At 34.8% G+C, this 27,912-nt stretch overlaps 1 protein-coding gene across 3 annotated transcripts in view; it reads right to left on the bottom strand.

The window, feature by feature from the left end:
* stxbp4 (syntaxin binding protein 4) overlaps positions 1–27,912 on the bottom strand; it is a 37,295-nt gene that overhangs the window by 7,440 nt on the left and 1,943 nt on the right. For 2 of the 3 annotated variants that reach the window (XM_079850853.1, XM_079850851.1), the window contains exons 2-20: positions 26,194–26,267; positions 25,985–26,080; positions 25,831–25,900; positions 25,669–25,743; positions 23,859–23,938; positions 22,517–22,646; positions 22,072–22,204; positions 21,163–21,269; positions 20,820–21,018; positions 20,617–20,695; positions 17,878–17,975; positions 16,902–16,998; positions 16,608–16,720; positions 15,072–15,161; positions 14,853–14,918; positions 9,783–9,959; positions 9,104–9,220; positions 7,682–7,731; positions 4,651–4,805 (exon numbers count right to left, since the gene is read on the bottom strand). In XM_079850853.1, coding sequence (XP_079706979.1) covers positions 4,651–4,805; positions 7,682–7,731; positions 9,104–9,220; positions 9,783–9,959; positions 14,853–14,918; positions 15,072–15,161; positions 16,608–16,720; positions 16,902–16,998; positions 17,878–17,975; positions 20,617–20,695; positions 20,820–21,018; positions 21,163–21,269; positions 22,072–22,204; positions 22,517–22,646; positions 23,859–23,938; positions 25,669–25,743; positions 25,831–25,900; positions 25,985–26,080; positions 26,194–26,260 — 1,999 coding nt within the window. In that variant the 5' untranslated portion in view covers positions 26,261–26,267. The remainder of the gene's footprint in view (positions 1–4,650; positions 4,806–7,681; positions 7,732–9,103; positions 9,221–9,782; positions 9,960–14,852; positions 14,919–15,071; positions 15,162–16,607; positions 16,721–16,901; positions 16,999–17,877; positions 17,976–20,616; positions 20,696–20,819; positions 21,019–21,162; positions 21,270–22,071; positions 22,205–22,516; positions 22,647–23,858; positions 23,939–25,668; positions 25,744–25,830; positions 25,901–25,984; positions 26,081–26,193; positions 26,268–27,912) is intronic. The other variant, XM_079850852.1, reaches the window with a different exon arrangement.

Here is a 27,912-nt window from a genome sequence, read left to right as displayed (position 1 = left end):
TCAGTAAATCAGATATGATTGGGATGAGCAGCAGAAGCTTTCCCAAAATTGATTCTCCCTTAAAGGGACAGTACGACAATTCTGTCATCATTTACTCATCCTCGTGCCATTCCAAACCTGTACGGCTTTTTTTCTTCTTCTGTGGAAAACAAAATAATATATGTTGAAAAATGGCTGAACGTTCTGCAAAATGCCTTCTTTTGTGTTCTGCAGAAGAAATAGAATAATACAGGTTTGAAACAAATGAGTAAATGATGACAATTTCCATTTTTGGCTGGACTATCCCTTTAAATTATGAAATAAGGTAGTGTGCATCCTTATTTTAGCCCATTTTTCTATCATAAATCCTTATTCCAATGCATGTCTCCCCCTTATTGATGAGACACAGAGTGGTACGCAGCCTGTCACAAGGCTGAAAGAATATCCATCACGTGGAAGCTACTGCTTGTCTCTGTGCTGGGCTGAGGTTGCTCTCTTTGCTTTCAATCAGTGTGATGAGGGTGACCCTCCATGTGCAACTCAACGCCTGCCTCGTCCTCCCCCCGTTAGGGCAGCATTCAAACAAAACGTGAGCATCACTCGCTGAGAGGTCACATGCTGCCAGGTGTGTGGAACACGTTTTCAGTCCCCTAAGCAATCACTTTAGATCTTTCTTCCCTCCCTCAGCTGATCCTTTGAACCCAGGAGTCTTCTATCTTCCCTTAATCCATCCATCTGTCCATCTCTCTCCGTTTTTTGTGCATCATTTGGTACCTTGGAAATTTAAGTTACCAAGAAATAATAGAAACAAACAGTTGTTAAATCGTCCCATTTGTCAAATCATATTTTATAGACAGACTTTAAAATCAAAATTGTATTATTTTATGAAATACTGCAGTATTTGTTATAAACGATTTATCCGTGCACATCATTATTATTATTATATAATTTATGTGCCCACAGATTTTTAATCAAAATAACTTAACTCTTGCAGCTACATCTTATTACTTATCTAATGATGCGAGGGTGTAGTCCAGTCATTTTATGAAAAAAGGTTAAACAAATTGCAACAGAAGCAAACTCAACTGAATTTGTATTCTCAATATATACAGAGTAAGGGAAAAAAAGCCCCGAAGAATCCCATTAGGGGAAAGTTTTGAAAAAGACCCAAATATAGCCTATTCATACGCCTATTCATTCTTTTTCTTACGTGAATAGGGTAAAAAATTTAACCTTTAGATATCACCATGAAAATTACTGAGTTGATTACTTACATCAAGACAAACAAAAAATGTATTACAAGTTTTTTTTTATTATTTGTTAACATGGACAAACAGTGCATAATCTAATCTAATTTGCATAAATACCACAACAGATCTGAACATTGGGTCTAGCCAGGTGAAAATGTCTTGTTGAATCTTGTTGACACATAACAGTAAAATACTTAATGTTAAGGTCTGAATGGAACCCATTTAGGCTACCCATGAACATTAATACATAGAGGCAGGAAGAAGTACTTTAAACCAGCCTTTATTCATTTTTAAGAGATGGGGTTTGGGGCTGGGTCCATGGGACTGTTTCTGGGGGACGAGTCTGAAGGAAGAACAGGAGACAATGGTAAGGGGAATGCAGAAGACAAAAGGTAGGTAAAATAAAAAATGAATCCCCAGAAACAGTCGCACGGACCCAGCCCCAAACCCCATCTCTGCAATAATAATTAATAAAGGCTGGTTTAAAGTACTTCTTCCTGCCTCTATGTATTAATGTTCATGGGTAGCCTAAATGGGTTCCATTCAGACCTTAACATTAAGTATTTTACTGTTATATGTCAACAAGATTCAACAAAACATTTTCACGTGGCTATACCCAATGTCTAGATCTGTTGTGGTATTTATGCAAATTAGCACATACGTAATTAGATTATGCACCGTATGTCCATGTTAACAAACAATTTAAAAAAAATTGTAATACATTTTTTGTTTGCCTTGATGTAAGTAATCAACTCAGTAATTTTCATGGTGATAGCTAAAGGTTAAATTTTTTACCCTATTCACGTAAGAAAAATAATGAATAGGCGTATGAATAGGCTATATTTGGGTCTTTTTCTAATCTTTCCCCTAATGGGATTCTTCTGGGATTTTTTTTCCTTACTCAGGACATATTGAGGATACAAAATCAGTTGAGTTTGCTTCTGTTGCAATTTGTTCAAGGTTGACCCCCATTTTGCCTTAAAATAACTGGACTAGTGGGACAACCTGTCTCTTACATGAGATCACAGCAATAGCAAACCACAATGGTCCAATTAATAAACCTGATGCACAAATCCAGTCTTACACTTTTAACTGTTCGAGATGCAGTTTCACTCAGATATACGTCTCAATAGGGAACAAAAGACTATCAAATCTTCCGTTTCATGCTGATTTTAAAGGGATATTTCACAGGAAAATAAAGGAAAATTCTGTCATCATTTATTCAACCTTGTGTCATTCCAAATCTGGTTGACTTTCTTCTGTGGAACACAAAAGAAGATATTCTGAAATTGTCTCTCTCTCTCTTTTTTTTTTTTTTTTTTAATACAATGAAAGTCAATGGGATCCATTGTTGTTTTGGACCCCATTTACTTTCATTGTGTGAAAAAAAAAATCATTCTTCAAAATATTTTCTTTTGAGTTCCACTGACGAAATCAAGTCATACAGGTTTGGAACAAGATGAGGGGGAGTAAATGGTGACAGAATTTTCATTTTTGGGTAAACTATCACTTTAAGGAGGATGTGTCCTGCACTAAGGGAGCACAGTCAACTGAAAACAGAAACATTTTTATGCGTTTTGGTCGTTCATTTTCACGACAACTGCGTTTTGGGGGCCTGAAAACGCAAGCTTTTGAAAACGGGTTTCTAAGTGCAAGGTTTTGAAAACTATGCCTTTACCGTATCCATGTAAAAACAAAAGCATGAATTTGTGAAAACGGTGACGACACACGTTTCTTGACAAAGTGACATCGCCAACTACTGGCCGGGCACGCACAATACAGCCTTTTTAGTAATTTTCGCAGATCGTTTGAACAGGATCGTTTCAAAGTTTTTAGTACATCGTTGTCGTGTAAACACCCTAAAATTCAGACTGATGGTTGACCAATGAATTATTATTATTTATTTTTTTATGATTACATTTGGAGCTTTCAATCCTGAAGGGACTCTCAGGTGTATAATTTAATCAACTTCACTATTCAAATTCACAAAAATATTCCCTGCAGATAATGCTCATTCAAAAGCGATTTGACAAAAAGAGAAAATGGATGAAAAACAAGGCCATCATTGAATAACCTCATTGTTTAGACCATGTATTCAGTGAACAAGAGGAGGCCAGAGATGCTGTTTTGTCTGAGTTGCAGCGAGTCCGTGAACTGTCTGTTTCCTTTAACATGCAAGAAAATCATGCCGCTCTGTAAGCAGGAATACAATAAACATGCTTTCTTGAGACACAAAGAACAGGACAGTTCGGTTAATATTACTATCCGACTATATTATTATTTAATACCTGACATTCTACTTCATGACTCAGTTTTATGAGGCTGAATTGGACGCCCAGTGTTAATTAGGAAAAAACCTCTAGAAAGAAAAGGCAGTTTCTTATTGTTGTTGTTGTTTTCAGGAACTGCGCTTTGGATGGACTGCTATCAGTAATGTTTTGACAAGCTGGATCAATTTAACTAGGCCAACAAGATCGTATTCTTTCTTTTAGTTAACACTGTCAGTCAAATCAAGATGACATGAACAATCATTGTTGTGTATAAAAAAGCATTCAACTCAAATTTTAAAAAATGCATTTTAGTTTACATGTTACCCCACCAATGACACATTTCTAAAAGTGTATATCTTTGTGTAGCTTTGAAATTATATACAATTGCGACAAAAAAACAAAGACGGTTGCTTTCCAGCAGCTTCGTATCCAGGCAACGTTTTCAGCAGTGAGGTAAACCAGATCTACAAGGTTTGTATTAGCAGCAAACACACTTTGTATTGTTTATGGGATTGACCTATTTGTTCACAATATACATCTAAATGGCTGAGATTTCACGATTAAGATGGTTCTATATATCAACAAACAAGCAGATAATTAAATGTGCTTAAATGTAGATCACTAGGCTGTCTGCTGTGAAAGGAGAAAGATGTTCCATAACAAATGTTTACTAGGTTCAATAAATGTGGACAATAAGCAGTATCTTGGTTATAATGACATCAATGGTTTAATAAACTCATAATGAGATGGAATTATGGAAAGACTGCCAATGTTTTGACCTCTACGGGTCATTAGATGCATTTGCGCAAGGTCAAACATTGCTTTGAAGGAAAGCTACATATTTTCCTGAGAATTACAAAGCTGAATGGGATCAGGGGTTCATGCAATGGCTAAATAAGTAGACTGAGTGTGGCTCTTAGGGTAAACCAAAGTCAAAAAGTCATTTTAAAAATGAGATCATAACCTAAAGCTGTTGCCAGAGTCTGTTTCTTGTTGTAATAGAGTTTTGTTATGCATCCACCTTTTAATAAGGAACGATAACATCTCATCCAGCACAGTTCAGCTCAAATTGCTGGTGCCGTAAGATACATTTTTTACATGACAGGTAGATGGTGTGATGTTTGTTTTTCATGTTAAAGCAGAAAACATACCTGCATACTTACAGTCCAGCTCTAGAAGGCTTCTGACAGCATGAGTTAGTTCTTTAGCTTCCACAGCAAGAGCAGACGCAGTCCAGGGTGGTTTCTTCCCACCTCGAGATGCCAAGGTCTGAGACTGTGTGGCCAACTTCGGATCGCTGGGAGAACTGAGAGACAAAGACCACAACGCTTTATTAAAGATGTTGTGAGCAATTTAAGACATTTGAACTTGCTAGCAAGAACCTTAACCTAACTTCCGCTAAACCTTTTGGTAGAGAACACTTTATTTTGATGGTCCCCTTTAGACTTGCTGTTGACATTGCACCTACACGTCAACTAACTCTCATTAGAGTATTAGTAGACTGTGCTTAATATCTGCTAGCACTTTATTTTGATGGTCCTCCAACAGACATTCTCCTGACTATTGCAAGTACATGTCAACTTCATCTACTTACCCTCACAGTTTACTAATACTCATCTAATACTCTAATGAGAGTTAGTTGACATGTTAAAATGTTATTTAGAGTCAACAGAATGTCTAAAGGGGACCATCGAAATAAAGTGTAGCTTAAAATATAAATGCTTTTTTATTTTATTTTATGTTCTCATGAAAAACAACTCTCCCAGGTTGAAAACTGTGTCAGTCTTGTTTGATTTTCAGCTGACTTGTTATAAAAGCAGTAGAAAAGTTCACTCCCTTCGACCTGAAATGAACACAGCATGCTGGGCAGACTGGCATAAAAGAAGAGCCCAGCATGACTCTAATAAAGGGTGGATTTTTGGGGAAGGGGATTGAGACCCACTGACATGGATGGACCAGTGTTATGAAAACATTTTATGAAACTACCACACTTTCAGGTCAAAACTGCAATGAATTGGACTAAACTGATTGAATTATTGCATGTGTTTGAAACATATTTAAGATTTTCTGCACAGTCTGATTTGAAACTTAATGAATTACTTGGAAAACATAGCAACTGATTGGAATATATTACAAGAAACAAAAAATTATCAATTATAATATTAGTGTGTGTTTAATTAATGTAGAATGCCATTTTCAGAGCAATATGCTATATTTTGTTAGAAATATTGTAATGTATCGGCTGTTTGTTAATGTAGCCCAGTAATTCTGATTTTCTAAGACAGAATTATTTTATTTTTATTTTATTTTATTTACACTACCATTCAAATTTTTGGGGTTGTAAAGATTTTTTCAAATGTTTTTGAAAGAAGTTTCCCATGCTCACCAAGGCGGCATTTATAAAATGCCAAAATTAAAGAAATAACCATATTATTGTGCAACTGTTTTCTATTTTAATGTATTTAAAAAAGTTATGTATTCCTGTGATGGCAAAGCTGAATTTTCAGCAGCCATTACCCCAGTCTTCAGTGTCTCATGATCCTTCATCATTCTAATATGCAGATTTGGTGCTCAAGAAACATTTCCTATTATTATTCTAAATGTTGAAAATGTTTTGTTCTGCTTTATATTTTTGTAGGAACCATGATATATTTTTTCATGCTGTATACATGTAGTTTTCATGATAAAGTTAAAGGGATGATTCGGAGTAATTTCAACCTAGGGTCCTTTGCACCATGACCTCGAGCCACTTGTTTGGGCTTTAAGTTTGTGTTTTGATTGGTTCCTGTTTTCCTTTGTTCTTTTCCCGCCACTCCTTCGTTTCTGTGGTTACTGTCATTTACTTCAGCTGTATCACCTGTATTCCGTTAATCAGTGTCATCTGTGTTTGTATTTAAGTTCCGTTTGTTCAGTCAGTCTTTGTCCGATCTCCATTATATTTAGTGTGTGTTGCTACCTGTTCTGTCCTGTATTTAATTACATTAAACCATCGTTCTTGGAAATATATCCTCGTCTCCATCTGCCTTCCTGCAACCACCCGTGACAGTTCCCTTCTGGGCATTATTAGTGGGGTAATTTACAAGACACAACCTTGGATCCATTAGCGCCTGCACTAAGCCATTCGGCTGATGTCTCTAAATAAGCTCTAACTTTAATAATGTTCGACCAAGGGAAAAAAAGTTTGGCTCGAGGGTGTTTGGCTCGAGGTCATGGTGCAAAGGACCCTTGTTTGAAATTATTCTGAACAATCCCTTTAAGATATACCTCTAGTTTTAATCATTTAAACAGGCTTTTGAGGTTAGGGCAAAAAACTCCAGGCAATAATGTGTTTTTGTGTATTTTTTTTTCACAGTGCTGAAAGTCATATGGTGACTGAAACTCGGAAAACGGCGCTTATCTGATTTTATGGTGAAGCTTGTTATTTTTCATGTTAACTCAGGTGTATTTTGACCATGAAAAATGCACTGTGGCTTTAATTCAGCGTGAGCAGCACAGCAAAAACAGACTCCGCACTGAAACGCGTCTAATCTGTTAACATGGGTGCCAAAAAAAATGCTTGCGCATCTAGTGTGAAATGGGCATGCAAATGTATACATATTTAGCATGTAAATAATTATCCCTCATTCGCTTGATGCATATAAGCTCAACTTATGGTCATTTAACATCATGCACCCTCTCTCAAAAAGAAAAACCCTATACACACTCTGGGCTGCAAATTGCTGACAGCCTTCATTTTGATTTATGAGGACATGTGTAATATTTTCTAGCCCTAATAGACGAATGCACAGCAGCCTCTTCGGTCGGTGGGGATGATCATTAGGGGGAAAAGGGCAGAAAATGCAGGGGGCCATGTTGATTGGACCAAATCAACATCACTGCCACAGGTGTTGTACTGACCTCTAGTCATTAACTATCCCTGTCTGTCTGTGCCACCAAAGTCTCTCTTATAATAGAAAAGAAGGCAGAAGACTCCACAAGTTACCATTTACACACTCGTGAATACACTGCCTCCTAGAATATCAAAGGCAAACTTTAATGACTGTGTAAAGGCCCCTAAAGGAAAAGTGTCTTTGTTATTAAATCATTCTTTTCTACACACCTGTTGCTAGCGAAGTGTATTGCTGTCATCATTAGGTCTGCCCTTACAAAAGACTGACGTGAGTACAAGAATAATGATCTTACCTATAGCCTCTTGGACCGCTTTGGTTTTCAGACAGGAAGCCTTGGACAGCCTGTGGGGTTTTAAAATGCAGGTGATTATATTAGTCCATAGTTGAATGATTTAATGATGCATAAAGATTTAACAGTGCAATTTTTATTTTTTATAATAATAATAATAAACTACTTTTATATGATTATTATTATTACTATATAGTCTATAATATTATTACTATATATGTTCTTACTACTAGCACAAAGTTAAATATTTTTAATTATTAATAATAATAATGGTTATTTATTGTAATAATTGTCACAATGTGTGTTTAGTTTCGATTTCATGGACTTTTAGTTTATTTCACTTTCCCTTTCTATAGTTCTATTTCCCATCACTAATCTGTTACCATGATAGTATTCATTACTATCACACCTTTTTGTATTCGGTTCATTATTAGCCTGTGTATTTAAGTTCCTCTTGAGATCTCATTGATTATCCGATATTGTTCGTGTGTCGGATTATCCTATTTACTTTGGTGAATAAACTGAACTTTGATTATAATTCATCTTCGTCTTCCTTGGACCTAATACGTTACAATAATAATTATTATTATTGTTATTAAACAGTACTTTACAGGTGACATACAGTAAATACTGTAGGTATACAAGCACATTCACATAATTGCATATCTGATGCATGGTGTCCAGTGTACATTAGAAGTTACAAGTTAATGGCTTTATGGTGCCATTAACCATAAAGAGTGCAATGCTACATTTAATTACATATTACTGTCTTTAAATGTCATTATGTTTGTTTTATGACAACATAAATTCAGTGTGGTTGACTCAGTGTGCTTATGCATTATGTACTTCTGGAAAATATACCATTATATTCTTACACAGTGGACAGATGTAAAGCACAGGTTAATTAAAAAAAAGTTCTGTGATATTTTTATTTCGGTGTTCTGTGACAAACGTATGATTTATGCAGTCCAACAGAGCGCTATGGGAATCTGGAACTGCACACTGATGTTTTTTCTATAGGCGCCTAATAAAAGGGTTACTGCAGATTCTCTGCTAACAATATGAATTATTAGTTCAAAAAATGCCTGTGTTGTTTGTAAGAAGAGTTGAAATGAAGTAGATGCACTATGCCTGTGCGACTAGATTCGCCCACTTCATATATGCCTGTGTTGATGGTTGTCATCAGAAGAGCATTCCAGACACTCATTTTTTGGCTAAGCTTTTCTGGTTTAATGAGAAAACTAAATATGAACAAAAGTGAGGCTGCTCTTTGACAAATCAACATATGAAGTGGAAATATAATTTATTTAACATCCTGAGCCATCCAACATGAGCAATTTGTATGGTAAAACCTTATGTTAGGAAAAGAGGATGTGAATTCATTGTGCAGTTGGTTAAACTTAATTGAAAATGAATATACATCACCTCCACAAACTGCAGAAGTTTACCCGTAGAGGTTTCAAAATCCTTCTTTACAGTTTCACTCTTCCGTAGCTGGCATTCAAGTACATAAATCCTTTTTTTCAGATCTTGTAGATCATCCTGTGTGAATATTAGAGTTGTCATGTTTAACAGCAAAATGTACTTTTTTCTATACATTAAAATGGCATGGATTCAGAAATTGTCTAATATAAATTTGCAGATGTGCCACTGGACATGGTAAACTGCCTTGTCAGTCCAGTGTTTTATACAGTACTTATATTTTAGCTTAACTCCTGAAGGAGGGTGTGCTAAAATAAGAATAACACAGTGCAATTACAAATTTTCCGCAAAGCAATTGCAACAAAAACGTTATCCTACATAATCATTCATGTTATGAATAAAATAAAAACATAAATGCTGTGATCAAATATAAGTTTATCCTGGTGATATGCAAGGTTGCTAGCCAGATATTTCAAAAATAGCCTCATCAGCCCACGTCACCCTGCAAGATCATGTTAAAGCCTTCGCAGCACATCAGCCCTGTTACTGAATAATACAAATCAAACAGTGACCTACTTTTTGTAGTACACGAGAGAGGAAAAACCCGGAGTTGGACTGTGCAGGGGATGTGGATTGTGAATGAGAAGGTAAGGCTAAGTGTAAAACTCTCAAAGTGGAATACCTTGCCCTGGCCGGGTTGCTCAGATTTCTGAGACTTCATTTCAGCTATCTCAGCCTCCAGGAGGTGGATGACCTCCTCGTAGTCCATCTCCATTCCTCGGGCCTGTTTCTGAGCTGCATCTGCCAGATGGATCCGGGTCCGCAGGGATCGGCTCTCCTCCATAGCAGATTTTGCTTCCTGCAAGAGTGGGGTTTGCTGAGAATGCACGTACAGTAGGACGCCACATTGCTCAGGGGCTCTTCCCCCCTAACATTGCAAACTCATTGCACTTGAAGAGAAATTCCTGTACAGTCTCATCCCCCCCCCACCTCCTTCCCCCATGACTCCCCACAGCATGACAAAGCACAGCAACTTAAACATTTGGTTTTGTTTAAAGAGGCTTAAAAACAAGACATGCGCAAACAAGTTTCTGTAGGTACTGGAAGACTAGAACCAGTAAAACAAGCTGTTACATAATACAGGTATCGAAAAGTGTTTTGGCATTAATGAAAACCACAACAACATCGGATACTTGTCAGCACGGCATCAGTCAATAGTCATCAGACAAAGGAAAGGTCAGCTGCGGGATATGATAGCACTCTTAATGAACAGGTGACAAGAAAAAATGTGCAAATCACACGGTGAGGATCTACAGATGAGCGCAGTGTGTGGTGGTTCACAATTATGCGTGACTTTCATATTGCAGACCTATTAGAGTAAGACTCAAAAACACATTTTACTCATTATGAGCACTATTAGCTTATTTCAAACACCAAGAATAACTTATGAAAAGGGTACAGATAATTGCTCACTGAAAGAAGAACTTGACTTATTAAATAGACATGATGGATCTTACATTGACTCTTTTCTAGCAGAGAGGCATATAAATTAGCACTTATGTCCATTTAACGTCCATGCATTATGGAGAATATCTGAAGTTTATTATAAGGATTGTGCATTGGTTCCAGTTAATGTAATTTTCAAAGAATGTGGAAATCGTGAAAAACAGAGGAAAAAATAATAAGAATTCAATGAACTTCGGAAGCTAGTGTTAAGCCTTAAGGCCCTTGCACACTGAGTCCGAAATTAGCATCCGAAATTTTCGCACGTTAAAAAATAAATACGACCTCACGTTATGTCAATCACGCTTGCACACTGCCTCCGAAACTTTCGTCCGTCAAAAAAAATTTCGGATCAGGTTCGATTTTCTGCGTTTTTCGCATCCGTAGCAAGCATTTTGAATGGTGTTTTGGCCATTTAAAGCCACCGAATCACGAATATTCGCGAATACGAAAAAACGCATGCGAAAATTTCAGACTCAGTGTGCAAGGACCTTTAGAGTCTCAAGAGGAAGTGGTTGCATTAGTGCAAAATTATTATATTCACATACTGTATATATTTAGTCGGTTTGTAATGCTTTTGAAAGAAGTCTCTTATTCTCATCAATGCTGCATTTATTTGATCAAAAATAAAGTACAAACTCCAATACTTAAAATGTGATTTATTCCTGTGATGACAAGCTGTATTTTCAGCACACACTGTAAAAAATTTCTAACCCTCCCAAATCAAAAATTTCAAGTGACCGATAACATCTACATTTTTCAATTGGCCCAAGTGAAATTCTGTAAATTTCAATTGGCCCAAGTGAAAATCTGTAAATTTAATTTTATAATTTACAGAATTTCACTTGGGCCAATTGAACAATTTAGATGTTATCGGTCACTTGAAATTTTTGATTTGGGAGGGTTAGAAATTTTTTACAGTGCATTATCAATCATTGCAGTCAGGTGATCATTCAAAAATCATTCTGATATGCTGATTTGGAGCTCAAAAAACATTTCTTATTATTATCAATGTTGAAAACAGTTGTGCTGCATTGAAAGTTCAAAATAAAAGTTAATAGAAAGTGCACAGAACATTCAAAAGAACAGTTTTTATTTGACAGCTTTTATATCTGTGTGTTTGTGTGTTTATATATGAAGAGTTCAGATGCAAAAGCCTCTAAGTGCCAAGTTCTAGAATGATCATTTTTTATCAAGCTTGTATATTTAAGTTCAGTAATTTCACTTAAATGGCAATGAAAATGACCTATTAATTATTATTTAAGTGAAATTACTGAACTTAAATATACGAGCTTGATAAAAATGATCATGCTAGAAGAAAATTTCAGATGGCACTTAGAGGCTTTTGCATCTGAACTCTTCATATATTTCTCGTTTTAAACATAATATCACTGCATTTTATTACTTTTTTGCTTAAATCAAGAATAAAACCATTTGTGTAGTAAAATTACCATTTTATTTAATATATATTCTCTGAACAAAAGTGTTAATAATGTACGCAATTTTGATTCAAAAGCAATTTTTTTTTTTTTTAAGAATGTTAAGATGTTCTTAAAATGAGAAAACAAAACAAAATATAGGGTGCTTCTCGATTCGCTCCCTAGCTTCCAAGGTCGTGAATAAGCCCTTTTTATAAACATCTATTGCGTGTCATTATGTGTAGTGAGTTGGCTCACGCGATTTATGTTTTGCGCTTCAGACCTTCCATAAGGGAACATGGTGAGCATCAATGCTCCCTGGTTTTCATGGTGCATTGTTGGACTTTTAATGGAGCGAATATGTCAGTGCACTGGTAGGATTTTGAAATTGAGACCCTTAAAATAGCTGACTCCCTGATCATAGTTTTTTTTTTTTTTTTTTTTTTTTTTTTTTTTTGCAGTGCAGGGCTCTTCAAAGACCAAAACAAACTCTCTATCGTACCCGTAACCCCAGAGCACAATGCAAAGATAAGATTTAAATGGAGAGTTCTCATCTTAAGGGTCACATGGACCAGTCACAAGTCACACCTCACACCGGTCACCGCTGCCCCCGCACACGTTTTACTGTAATGTAGCCGGGTGTGCACTGCGTGGATGGTGATGTTGCCAGCACATTTCTTGCAAGAGAGGAGGCTTAAAAGCCCACAGCTTCAATGCTGAAAAGCCTATCAGCCTACCTGTTGCTCTAATGGCAGATATAGAAGGTAAAGTGTGGGTGGAGGTGAAGAGAGCAGAAAGGATTCAGCACTACAGAACGAAGTTTTACAGAAACATGCAGGGCTTTAAAAAGCTTTGGTTTCACACCACGGGGAACGTACTACATCTATTAGCGCTCCAACATGATGAACTGGATACGAACTGAGCCCTCTGTAGTGCTCCAAGAGGGTGCAGCTGCGACTCCGCAGACTGGAGCAAAGCACTCTGGGAAGGGGAGACAGAAGTTGCATTGACCCTGACGCCAATTGAAACGCCACAGGGCCTCGAACAGCTGACCAAACATTCAGTGCGTCTCTTTGATAAAGATATAACTGCATTTTCCTCTTTATTTAGATCATCTCTTAAGGTCAATCGCAAGTGAAATTGAGGTTGAATGGTTTTGCGAGAGAAACGATACTGCCAGCAGCCGGGTCGATACGAGGGCATTAATAGTTTACCGAACACCATATACCATACATATAAACGAGTTTTTACATTTTCTATGAAAATGTGAGGAGTGCCTCCTGCCCAAAACTTGCCGACACAATGTGAAGGTGTTCTAGGTGTTTTTAACTATGTGTTTTGCTATGTGGTTGCTTAAAGGTACAATATGTACGATTTTTGTAATAAAATATTCAAAAACCACTTTCAGTGTGATATATTTCATTTGTTGCCCATTTTATTGTACACTACGAATCAAAAGTTGGGGGGTCAGTAAGATTTTTTTTTTTTAAGTTTTAAGTTTCTTATCCACACCAAGGCTGTATAATTAAAAATACAGTAAAAACTTGATATCATTACAATTTCAAATAATTATTTTTCATTTTAAAATGTAATTTATTTTTTAGCAGCCATTTATCCAGTCTTCAGTGTCACATGATCCTTCAGAAAATATTCTAATATGCTGATTTGGTGCTCAAGAATCATTTCTTATTATTATTATCAAAGTTGAAAACAGTTGTGCTGCTTAATATTTTTGTGGAAATCATGATAATTTTTTTGTTTTGCAGGATTGAAAAGAAACCTCAAAAGAACAGCATTTATTTGAAAGAGAAATCTTTTGTAACCTTCATATCTTTACTGTCACTTTTGATTAAATTAATGTCTTTGCTGAATAAAATAATTAATTTCTTTAAAAAAAAAAAGTCTTACTGACTCCAAACTTTTGAACAGTAATGTATTCAAGATGAAAATCGATTGCTTAGAAAGTTTATAGCACACCTCTTCTCAACAAATCACATGATTTGATGTATCATTCACGGCCGTAGCACATACAAGCAAGTTTATTAATTTAAACAAACTCCTAACATTAAGCATAATCTAATGTAATTGTGCCAACACAAATCTGACCAATTGACACGCAGGCGAAGGATCAGAACGTACTGCTATCTTATTAACGGTCAAATAAAACCAAGTCAAATTAATCTTGCATAGAATCCTGAAGCTCTTTGGATTTGGCTTTATGTAACAGACACTTCTGAGGCTCTGAGATAGAACCCAAAGGGCTAGTGGGAGCCTGTTCTTTATAACTCATAGAAAATAACTATTTCCAAACACCGATTGCCATCCCTCAATGCCCTACATACTTCATCTCCCACATAATGTTCTAATGTGGGTGTTTCAAGCTTCCATAGTGAGCACAACGCACCGAAAATAGATTTTTGGATATTGGTCATAGATTTTTTTTTTTTTTTTTTTTTTTTTCTGTACAGGGCTTCTAAGAAAATAATGCATTTTCAGCATTTACCATTCATGTACAGAGCACCTGAATCTCACCTTTAAGGGTCTAATGGTACATGTGCCCAGAGCTCCCCCCTGTGGCATATCTAACACAGTACGGTAACAATGTCAGAAAAACTAAACAAAATAAAATGTATGGAAACTTGCTTCAACAACTTTAAAAAAATGATTTTGTTGCCTAATAAAGTCCTGATAAATAGGTCAGCTTTTGCATTGGGTTGTGATGTGCACACATGCAGTGTGAATACTGTAACCTGCTAATGTGAGCACCAAAATGAATGTGTGCCATTGACTTTGCTTACAGTGCAAAACAGGCCTAAGAATGAGTTGCGTACCTGTTTAACTTTTGTCAGTTCTTGCTGCATCTTATGATTAAGGCTCTCGGATTCTGCAAGCTTATCCTGTTAGAACAGAGATCTTCACATGAGTCAGCATTAGAGTTAGCTCACTCATTCTAGCAAATAGGATTAATGAGAGCCTCGCTCAATAACACATGAATGAATGTCACACGTTCCAGCATGTGACAGTGTTTAAAACTGTTGTCATAGTGGTACCTGTATTCTCTTGAGCTCTCTCAAGGCCTCAATGTGGTCTTTTCTTATTCTCTCCATCTCATCCAGATCATCAGAGTCCGATAACGATGGCTTATAAAATAATAAATAATAATTATATATATATATATATATATATACAGTACAGGTCAAAAGTTTGGAAACATTACGTTTTTTTTATATTTTTGAAAGAAGTCTCTAATGTTTATCAAGGCTGCGTTTATTTGATCAAAAATACAGAAAAAAAAACAGTAATATTGTAAAATATTATTACAACTTAAAATAATAGTTTTCTATTTGAATATACTTTAAAAAATAATTTATTCCTGTGATGCAAAGCTGAATTTTCAGGATCATTACTCCAGTCTTCAGTGTCACATGTGACATCCAGTCTATCACATGATCCTTTAGAAATCATTCTAATATTCTGATTTATTATGAGTGTTGGAAACAGTTCTGCTGCCTAATATATTTGATGAATAAAAGGTTAAAAAGAACTGCATTTATTCAAAATAAAAAAATATTTTCTAATAATATAAATCTTCTTTACTATCACTTTTTATCAATTTAACACATCCTTGCTGAATAAAAGTATTGATTTATTTCAAAAAAAGAAAGAAAAAAAATTACTGACCTCAAATTACTGACCAGTAGTGTATATTGTTGTTACAAAAGATTTCTATTTTTAAAAAATTTGCTTATTTTTTTTTATTTTTATTTTTTTACTTTTTATTCATCAAAGGATCCTAAAAAAGTATCACAGGTTATGAAAAAATGTTAAGCAGCAGAACTGTTTCCAACTTTGATAATGAATCATCATATTAGAATGATTTCTAAAGGATCATGTGATAGACTGGAGTAATGATCATGAAAATTCAGCTTTGCATCACAGAAATAAATGATAATTTAAAGTATAATAAATTGAAAACCAATTATTTTAAATTGTAATAATATATCACAATATTAAAATTGTTTCTGTATTTTTGATCAAATAAATGCAGGCTTGATGAGCAGAAGAAACTTCTTTCAAAAACATTAAAAATAGTAATGTTTCCAAACTTTTGACCTGTACTGTAAAATATTATATTATAAACGCTGAAAAATACAGAGCCCCACAAGACATGCGGGAAAAATATCTTTATCGTGGCCACAAATTAACAAATTAGTTCCCATGACTCACTAATACATCAGCACGATATAATAAATTGTTCACTCGTTTTACTAAATCGTGGCCACATGTAATAATTTGACCATGATATATATATATTACTAAGTACATATATACAGTATAATTTTTTTGTCTGCATGTCATATGCAGGGCTCCATAAAATAAAAAATAAAAAATAATATATCATATATAAAAGTAATATTCTATATAAATTCTATATAAATTATAATTTTAAAAACATTGACAAATAATAAAAAATATCATTTATAATTTTTTATATATTATAATATTATACATATACAATTATAATTTATCAATGCAGATTTAGTATGTGTGTTTCTGCTACAATAACTAAAATCATTTGCACTTACTGTAGGGTTTGATGGAGACTCACTGAGATCATCTGATGTCAATCTCGCTGCTTCCTGTTCCAAGTCAGACTTGGATGGTAGTTTAAAGAGTTCCTTTGCCACTCCCTCAAAATCTTACAGGAGAAAAAATTCTTATGAAAATATGTTCAATCACACAAAATGTAAAAAAAGGTTTAGAGGTTTATTTTTTAAACAAACCTGGAATAATGTACTGCACACATGTAAGGAGAGGTAAAAAGCCACCAGTACATAAACCACTACAACATAATGAGGACTGACAGAAATGATTCTCACCGCCATAAGCCACTGTCCCTCCTGGGTTCAAACGCAGTCTTTCTCTCAGAGTCAGGACCTGAGAGTCATTAGGCTTCAATCCCAGTGCCTCCAGTGTCTGTGGACAGAACAACTGCCCTTTTAGTTACACCAGCATAATGTGCTCACTGGTTTTCTCTCTCTCTCTCTCTCTCTCTCTCTCTCTCTCTCTCTCTCTCTCTCTCTCTCTCTCTCTCTCTCTCTCTCCCTCTCCCTCTCTCCCTCTCTCTCTCCCTCTCTCCCTCTCTCCCTCTCTCTCCCCCTCTCTCTCGCTCTCTCTCTCACACACACACACATGCCTCAATGCTTAATGTCTTTGAATAAAATATTATATAAATATATATATATATATATATATATATATATATATATATATATATATATATATATAATATGAATTGCCATTTAAATTACATTTTATTTTGATAAATTCATCCACTTAAGAAATATTATAAATTAAGTTTTACACAGTTAGTATATATATATATATATATATATATATATATATATATATATATATATATATATATATATATATGTAGTATATATATATATAGTATATATTACTGTAAAACAACCTTCTGGAATAGAAATCTTTCTAAAAATTGTCCATGCTTTAGACTGTTTTCTATATCAACAGATCTACAGACTGCGCTGTATTGCACTGAAGCTGTGGCACAGTCTCTATTGATTTTCCCATCATACAACAGTAGAAGTGGATATGGGATCGCATGCTAACTGCACATATTGTTCAACAGTGGGATTAACTCCCTCCACACATGATAGTAAAACCAAAAAAGATCAATACAGTGCTGAGACTGATGGGTAACTAATCATTAAAGTCCGCTGGGGGGGGATGACCAGCGTTTGACCTTGCCGTAAACATGAGATGTGTCTGTAATTCGGTACTTTGACAGAGACCGTCATTCTCTAATTGAAAGGATATGCTTATGCAGACCTGCTCTATTTTCTCGGGCTTGAGTTCGAAGCTGGGAATTGAGGATGGAGGTTTTGAGGGTCTGCAGGTATTGCTGGAATTACAGGCAGCGGTTGCATCTGGGCAAATAGAAAGAGAATCCAAATAAGTTAAACTGCACAAAAAAAACAGCTGTTTGTAATTTTTGTGAAGCACATCACATATTTTAGTAAGACTCTTACATAACTCAATGGGAGTATAATCTATCCGAGTAGATTGCTCACAGTGGGGGCCCAGTAAAGTATTTGTGCAAAAAAGTGTCTCTGCATTATATAACAAAATATCAAACCAAGTGGTATTTATTTTAAATATAAAAAAAAAATAGTTCACACTTTTCAAGTAAAACATTTTACAAAAATATATATTGTTAATTGTTCAAAATATATTCACTTTCTAGCTGTCAGACATTAGCGCAACGTGTTCATAATTAATCATTTGTTTGCAGAAGGCATTTGCTATGATATTTTGGATCTAATGCAATGACATTTATACACTCTTACGCTACCATTCAAAAGTTTGAGGTCAGTGAGGATTTCTTTTTTTTTGTTCTTTTTTTTTTAAATTAATACTTCTATTCAGCAAGTATGCATTAAAGAGTAAAGACATTTTTTTGTACAGTCTTACAAATATTTGAACAGTAGTGTAAGTGTCACTCCAAAAACATCTGAGGCACTTCGGGTCCACAATTTAAAATCTCATTCAAATATTACACCATTATATTTGATCCCTTATGATGGCTCGTATAAATGCTTTGTGTACAACAGGAATTAATATTGTTTGAACAGGCTGTTTTTTTTCCTCCATAAACCCAACCCCGACCAGACCTGTGGACTGGAGAGAAAGCACAATGCTTTGCTCAAAATAGTGCCAACCTTGTCAAATCCTCTTACGATGAATAACTGCAAAGTGTAACTGAACTCATAGGTGTGTGCTCTGACCGTGAACTCACTATCTCATCATTTATTGTTCACTCATTCATTATCCGCTTATTTATTTATCTTTTTTGGAGGGGGATTTATTTCCTGACAATGATTTCTTGGAAATTCAAAGCCCTTTTAGAATAATATCAGACAGTTGCCTTCACAAATGTGGCATAAAAGGGGGTCTTAATTAAGTTGTTATGCAATGTGAAGTGAGACTTGAATATTATGGAGAGAGGACATGGTGGTGGAAAACAATATGAGATGGAAGGAAAAATATTAAGTAAATGGTTTTGCGTTCTCCGGCAAATGTTTTGTGTTCCCCTGAGAAACTTTGCATTCACTCCCAAAACCTTTGTGTTCCCTCGCAAAAACGTCTTTGTTCGCTCACAAAACTTTTGTGTTCTTTGAGAGTGAACGCAAAGTTTCTCGGTGGGAACGCAAAACATTTGAAAGAGAACGCAAAATAATTATTCCTCCTATCTCATATTGTTTTTCTTCACCATGTCCTTTTAGGGGCTCCATAGAATACGTACATGCTGTTCTTACTATGATCCTTATAAGGTATTCCCAATTAGATATTATATACTCTTAAAAAAAGTCACAGTAATGTTCTTCATTTCATATTTCATGTTTGTTGTTCAGTACAGCTGGTTAAATCTGCTTTAAATCACAGCTGAGAGGAGCTTTATCAAAGGTTCTCGTCAATGAAATGAAACCCTGTCCTGAACAGACCTCGGTATCCTCGATTTCACCAGGAGTTATGTCATGTTGACGCTAATATCCATTTTCAGAACCATGCCAGCTGGATTATTTTGAGTTACAAACACAGCATCTCATCGGCACATGGCTGTCTACACGTCTGCTGAACAGGTAGTCTAATCCAGGTTATGACAGAATGTTCCTTATCTATGAGTTTCAAATTGTTCACAAGTAAAATTCCATTCACAATGCATTAGAATGTAAAAGGCTGCACAGATAGTCCAACACCATCTGTGAATAACAATAGGAGTGCCTATGGTTAGTTCTGGGTGCAATACAAGTTAAGATAGCAACATCTGTGGCATACTCTTACCACAGAAAAGATCTTCGAATTTTTTCATTTTGACTATTTTAAAGCTAAATTTAGTTATAGTAAAGCACTTACCATCTTGTATTTGTTTAAAGTATGTTGTTTTTTACTGACGCATACACGCGTTGTTTAATTGACAAATGTAAGTATTTCAGGAGTATTTGGTCACTTTAGTTTAGGGTCCAATTCTCCCTATCAACTAACTGTTGACTACGACTTTTGCCTCAAAAAACTCCTAATTACTGCTTATTAATAGTTAGTAAGGTAGTTGTTAAGTTTAGGTATTGGGTAGGATTAAGGGATGTAGAATATGGCCATGCAGAATAAGGCATTAATATGTGCTTTACTGTATAAGTACTAATAAACAGCCAATGTTCTAGTAATATGCATGATAATAAACAACTAGTTAATAGTGAGAATTGGACAATAAACTAAAACGGTACCAAGTATTTATATATCATTGTAGCATTTTAATTTATGCTGGTTTTTTGTAAACTTTTTTCTTTTGTGAAATGTATTTTATGAGAATGCATATAGAACAGCATATGTATATATAGTTTCAAAACTAACGCATTTTAATACTTCTTTGCCTCCATGTATTTTCATTGTATGATTCTTATTGTACTATTTGTGTTCCTTTGGATAATATTCTGTAATAACCTACTTTATGACACAAACTTAGTATTAAACTTAGGGGATTCTTATAGGGGGAATACAGGGTACCAGTACCAGAGTTGGCCACTGTGGTGCAGGCACTCTCAAGTGAGGACACGGGGGTGAGATTAGGCTTTCCTATTGCTGGTCGTACCTGTAAGGAAAGACACAAATTGAAGGCTTTAAGAAAGCATTATCTCAAGCAGTGCCGAAGAACATTTACTGCATTACTGAATCTCTATTACCAGACTGTAATCAGCCACAGTCTTATGTCCTACCTTAGTAAGTTCTACAGAAGGCAACGTCTCACTTCCAGAGTTGGGGGTGTTGGCTATCTTGGGAATGAGAGCTCCAGTGGGCCTGAGTTGGGGAGTTGTACTGGAGGGAGGTTGAATGGAGATGGGGCTGTGGGGTCCACTGCTGGAGCCAGAAGAAGACCTTCGTCTGATAAACGCTATCTCTACTGTAGGGTCTGGTCTGTAGGGTCAAACATATGACCTTTCAGTCTTTCAGCATTTGTCTTGGACAGAAGCGAAATCTCTATGCATATCCCTATGTTGTCATGCAGGGAAAGTTGTCTTGAAAGGTCGTGTTTATATAGACATATGTCTGAGTTTTAACCTGAGTTTTGTTCGAGTGAGTAGGATTTTGGCTTCTTCATGTGTTACTCCAACGAGAGACTCCTTATTGATGGATATGAGCTGGTCCCCGGGCTTTAGTCTCCCATCCTAGAATCACAAAGAGAAAAACATTTTACTTAATTACAATTTTTCTTCAGCTTAATTTACTTCACCTTACATTACTATTCAAAAGTTTTGTTTTTGAAAGAAGTCTAGATGCTCACTAAAGCTGCATATGTGTGAAATACAGAAAAACAGTAATATTGTAAAATATTATAACAATTTGAAATACGTGTCGTCTATTTTAATGAATTTGAAAATATAATTTATTGCTGTGATGGCAACTCTGAAGTTTCAGCATCATTACTCCAGTCTTCAGTGTCACATGATCCTTCAGAAATCATTCTAATATGCTGATTTGTGCTCATGAAACATTTCTTATTATCATCAAAGTAGAAAACAGTTGTGCTGCTCAATATTTTTGTGGAAACTGTGTTTTTTCAGCATTCTTTGATAAATAGAAAGTTAAAAAGAACAATTAATTTTTAATAGAATTGTTTGTAACATTTTTACAGTTACTTTTGATTCATTTAATGCATCTTTGCTAAATAAAGTATTCATCTATTTTTAAAAAACATACTGACCCCAAACTTTTGAACAGTCGTGCAATTTACTCACTTAACTTCACCTTCATTTATCTCACTTCACCTCACCTCAATTTACTTCACTTCATTCACAAACTACTACAGTGTTTCACAAGCAAATTATGTAAAAAAAAAAAAAAAAAAGTGTTTTTTTGTTTGGTCATTAACCAGTTTGTCTTCTCAAACAAACAAAAAAATAGGACCCTACATGTTTTTTTGTTGTTGTTGCAATTTTACAAATTAACAATAATAATACATAAACATACTTTTTGGCAGTCGCCCCCTTGCATTATTTCCTGAACGAACACCATTGGCCCCTCTGCACGGTTAGCTCCGCCCCTGATGACCAAGCCTAATCCTGTCCCTTTGGCAACACATATCAACTGAATCATGCAGTTTCTGGGGAAAAAGAGGTTAAGATAAGGGCTAGGATCAACAGCAGAAACAATGAATCCTGAGGTGATTAGTTTTTTTTTCAATCACCATAAATTAATCTGTTGTGGGATTTCACTCTCACTCGGGCTAGGTCTGGTGTTTTCAGGCTTAAACTCTTCAATCAGGACACTATTAATTGCATTAGTGTGAGAAACCTGCTGGGTTCTGTCACTCATATTTGATAGTAGAATTTATTTTTAAGTATATGCGAAAGGATCATACTAAACCCCTGGATAAAATCTGAATTAGATCTACAGTGTGTCTTTTGTTTCTTACGTGCAGACTTGTGGAGGTGGGGAGGTAATGCAGGCAGTGGTGTATACTGGGTTTGGGTCTTTAGGGCTCAGAAGCAGAGGACTGGTTGACCTGGAAGATGAGGAGGAGGAGGCAGTGTCGGTCATCTTTCCTGAAGACAAGAGATTTGATTTTTAATACTCTCAATCTAAACTTCTGCTACTCTTTCACTTAAAAATAACACTAATGAATGCTACAATAGAAATAACAGTACACTTATAATAAGAACAACCTACACTTTTTTTTTTTTTTACCCATTTATTTTTACACTAATGTGCAAAAGTTTGGGGTCGGAAAGATTTTTTAAATGTTTTAAAAAGAAGTATCCAACGCTCACCAATGCTGCATTTATTTGATCAAAAATACAGAAAAAAACTGTATTATTATTAATTTAACTGATTTGTATTTTACGAAAGCCCTGAACTGCAACATAAAAAAAAAAACTAAATAATAATAATCTGTAAAAAAAAAACACAATTCTAGCATTTCGAGATGAAAGTCGAAACATTTCGAGATTAAAGCCGAAACATTGCGGGAATAAAATCGTAATATTTTGAGAACAAAGTCAAAATTACAAGAAGTCTTCCGTAGAGGGTTTTTTGTGTGTGTGTGTGAGTGTGAGTGTGTGTGTGTGTGTGTGTGTGTGTGTGTGTGTGTGTGTGTGTGTGTGTGTGTATAAAGAAATGAGCTTGTGAAGTCGAACTTCCTAAACAAGAGGAAATTCTACAGGTGCTAATCTAACAACGTTACGACTTTATTCTCTAAATATTTCTAATTTAATCTCGAAATGCTAGAATGTTTTTTTTTTTACGTTGCGGTTCAGGGCTTCCGATGTCAACGCTGAATTTTCAGCAGCCATTTCTCCAGTCTTATTTTGGTGCTCAAGTAACATTTCTTATTATTATCACAGTTGAAAACGGTTGTGCTGCTCACTATTTTTGTGGAAACCATTAAACACTTTTTAGGACACTCTGATGAAAAGAAAGTTCAAAAGAACAGCATTTATTTGAAATTTTAAAAGAAAAATTAACATTATAAATGTCCTTACTGTCACATGTGATTAATTGAATGCATAATTGCTGAATAAAAGTATTTATTTCTTTAAAAAAATCTTACTAATCCTGATACATTTTGGTTCAAGTATATTCTGATGCATGCTTGGCTCTTTATGTAGAAAAATGATGTTATGGAAGAACTAAACTAAAGCTTTTAAGTTGGCAACACTGTAGGCTGTTTTTGTCCATCATTTCAATACTCTCTCAAAATCAGACATTAGTCATTCACTCCTGAAATGCAGTATAGTGATAGACGTAATGGAAAATACCTGTGGAAACAGAGATGTCTGATCCAGAACTGGTACTATAGCTCGAGCCATATTTTTCCATTAGTTCAGCAAATTCCCTCCTAATGATAAACATATAAAGGAACATGCAAGATCATATATACATTCAACTTTCCTGGAGCCATAATTTTCCAGTGGTTCATAATAGGAGGGCTTTTGTACAGACTAACACTCTTACTTAATTGTTTCTGTCTCTGTGGTGTTCAGAGAGTAAACATTATGTGGGCTTTCCTTTCTGCAAAATCGTGCATTACATAATTATGAATGCACTTGTTGTGTTCTAAAGGAAAATGCTGAATGATATTATTCTTCTTAGTTTTTAAAATAGACAAAAAATAATGAACACACCCCTATTAAACCGTCAAACTACATTTTGCAAGCCAGTCCCTAGTTATCTGACAACTCCCATTAAATGAAACTTCCTCATTAGTCCACAAAGAAGCTTAGAAGCACTTAATTAGATTACGGACGTAATCACAGATAAATTGGTATCAAATTTAAAAGCCGGACTGTTTCCAAACCTGAAATGTGATCTAAGCAGTCATCTTTAAATTCTTGACATTATGTTCCCAAAAACTGTGTACTGTACTGAAGCAGTTTGTTTAAGGTGATTGATTGTCCATTATTTATGAGGGTAATCCTTTAACACCGTTCCAGCTTTAAACCTGACCCCAGCTGGTTTAACTCAGGACACATATGACAGACTTGCGGCCCAAATACGTCAACAGCTGTTCTGTCGGGAGAACAAAAGTGCTCATCAGGAAGTCACTGAGACCAGCAAAATGCCAGCTCGAGTTAAACTAATACAGACAGAAAGAACTTGACAACTGCCCAAAACCGAGACCTCTGGCTAAGCAGACAGTGCCAAAACAACAACAAATTTGTGTTGCAAGAACAGAATTACTCAATAGATCAAGTCTCCTAAGAAGCAGTGTTATGTTAGTTTTTATATTAATATTTTGAAATGTTAATTTTAGTCTAAAATTTTGTACATGTTCATGTTAATTTTTATTTAATTATTAGTCATTTTGTAATGTGCTTTGTTTATCATTTTATTTTTTATTTTTAACATTGCTACTTTTATATTTATTTCCACTTTAGGTTTTATTTATTTTCAGTAAATAATTTAGTGCTTTAGCTTAAATTTATTTTAGTTGAAATTTTCACTTAATTCAAGTTTTCAATTAATATTTATATTTTATTTTATTTCAGCTTTATTTCAATTAACATAAATGTTTATAATAGTTTAAGTGATAACACAAAAAGGTCTCATTTGACAATGTGCAATACATTTTATCAGCATTTGTAAATGTTAGTTAAAAATGTTCATGTTCATGTTAGTTCTCAGTGTATAACTAATGTTAACAAATGAGACCTTATTGAAAAGCGTTACCGTTTTGGTTTTAGTTATAGTTAACGATAATAACCCTGATTAGAAGATTTTAAAACAGCTAGACTCGTGTTTGGAGTTCATAAAAAAAGGCAAAACATTTGTGCTGGAAAAATGCCATCACACTACAACAAGTGCCAAAATTCTCAATAAAGTGCTAAAGACTTTAATGCACTTAAGTGTATTAAGACTATTTTTAGATTTTATTTAAATCAAGACACTCCTCTGTACTCATCCATTTATAGGATTCATTTAGAGGGTCAAAACCAGGATAGAAAATTGCTTTTTCTTCTAAATTAGTCTGTTTTTTATGTAAAAAATATTAATAACATAAGTAGACCTCAGAGAACATTATGAAAATGTTAAAAATGCAGTTCATTACCCCTTTAAAAGTCATCTTACCTGGAAGGGTCGTCACGTACTATCAGTAAAGACATGTGATTTGTAGATGATGCCATGCGAAGAACCTCCACTGCCCTAATAAAACATCAGTTTAGTCGTTTTAATACACTTAAGTCATCTTATAATTTATTGCAGACCAATAACCAATACACAATACATTACTTTTCATTTGTAACACCTCCTAAATTCATGTTGTTAACATCTAAAATGAGGTCCCCTGCTCTAAGACGGCCTGAAAGACAGAAAGGAACATCATCCATCATTCCCAGAATCCAAATAAATACATTCATTGGAGATTTTGGGAGAAAGAACATACCGTCCTGTGCCGCCACGCCACCTGGCAAAACCCGTTTAATGAAAATACCAAACTCTTCACCGCTCTGTTCCCTGTAGCCCCCAATAATCTTCACGCCTATCGAATTGAGAACAAGATTTTTTGGATTAATTCCTTACATGGGGGTGAAATTAAATTGTGCATCAAATGCCTTGAAAAATGAAGCAGTGTAATTGTGCTGTGGTTCTTACCAAGTCCATTTTTACAGTCTGTGAAGTCTAGTCTCTCCACAGCACGGTTGATGCCCTGGGGCCCCATTATTGTCCTGAAAAAAAATGATTTTGTTGCAGACTGTTTTTAAAAATACAGATTATCGAATGGATGGTTATAATGCGGTCGTCCCTCTGATGCATGAATTATTAAATCCCAAAGAAAAGAATATAATCATTCCCAATCTTTTCCCGCCAAAATGCTGCATATTGAGAGAGTTACAAATCTGTACATTACAGCAGAAGATCATGGTAAATATTCCAGGACATTCATACAGTATAAATGAATAAAGAAAGAATAAAGGAAATACCAATGTGGATGTAACAAACACCTGAATGGTTAAAATTGATTTTTTAACATCTGTACTGTAATGGACACATGCTTTAGAGGGTTATATCACTCAGAATATAAAAATATCGCAATGTATGATTTCAAAGTGGGGTTACACGAAGAAAAGGTTCTATATAGAACCTTAAAGGGTTTTCAGACACTTCATATGTAGAACCGTTTAGCACTTCCCATCATGGCATCATTTAATGGATTTAGTTTTAATTAATTCATTTTGTTTTAATTCACTTTTAACTATAGTCAAATTTTAGGAATGAAACATCTCGTAAACATACTTTATCATAGGGAATAAATAAAATAACCCTTTAAACATGAAAGTATTATGCAGCCACTCCTTACATAGTACCCTTTTGGCATAAATTTAGTCAAAAGCCTAGGTTCTATATATTTTTCTATATAATGTATATAATATAATGTTTTTGATTACAGTAAATAGAACAGTGGTTGAAGTAATAACATTATCAGCCAAAATAAATAAAAAAATCCTAAATAAAAAAATAAATGCTTATACAGGAAGTAGGTTATTGTGCTTATGGGCTTATATTAAAATCACTAAAGCATGTACTGTAGGTAAACAATAAAAGCGCCAAATGATAAATCCTTATAGAAAGAGGGTATGCATCCAATCCAGTAAACTGCAGTTTGATCTCTATTGCATTTAATCCCCATAACAGACAAAGCAACAGAATACAATATTTTGACTTTAACTAGGACATTGAGTGAGATGTTAATAAAGCTCGGAACAATGTGTTTCTTTTTATAAAACAAATATCATTACATATTTTCTTTTTAACCCTCATGTTGTTAAAATTTACTAGTACATATTTTACAATGCTGCATGTGTACAATATATGAATAGTACTTTCAAAACTGACCTATAATTTGCACTTCAGATTTGTTATGTGAATCTGACAGATATTGCTGAAGCTTTATCCTTCTGTTTGACTAAGAAATGCGCTCTTTTGAAAAGGCGATTGGTGTTCGGTATTAATGTTGGGTTTGTTTGAGGTCAATAAAACCCCTGCAAAAACACACTACAGAAAAATAAAACAAATCAAAGGAAACATCTGGAAGGAGTGTACTCGTACATTGTGCACAATAGATGTGAAAATGCATTGCGTCTATTAATACCTGGGGTCACTGAGAGCACAAATGCAATGTGAAGAGGCGTATTATCGAGTTGACGAGTATAATCAATCAGATCAGGAAAAGTATGTTTTTGAGATATTAAAATGTAGGTTAACTTAATATTAGTTTTTATGTTTTGCATTATATATGGCAGCATAATATACAAGCTATGATTTTAAAATAAATATATATATTCTGTATTGGTGTAAAAAGCAATCCTTTTT

Source organism: Squalius cephalus, assembly GCF_949319135.1.
Source record: "Squalius cephalus genome assembly, chromosome: 19".
NCBI classification, from domain to species: Eukaryota; Metazoa; Chordata; class Actinopteri; order Cypriniformes; family Leuciscidae; genus Squalius; species Squalius cephalus.
This window is presented reverse-complemented; position numbering and strand designations above follow the sequence as displayed.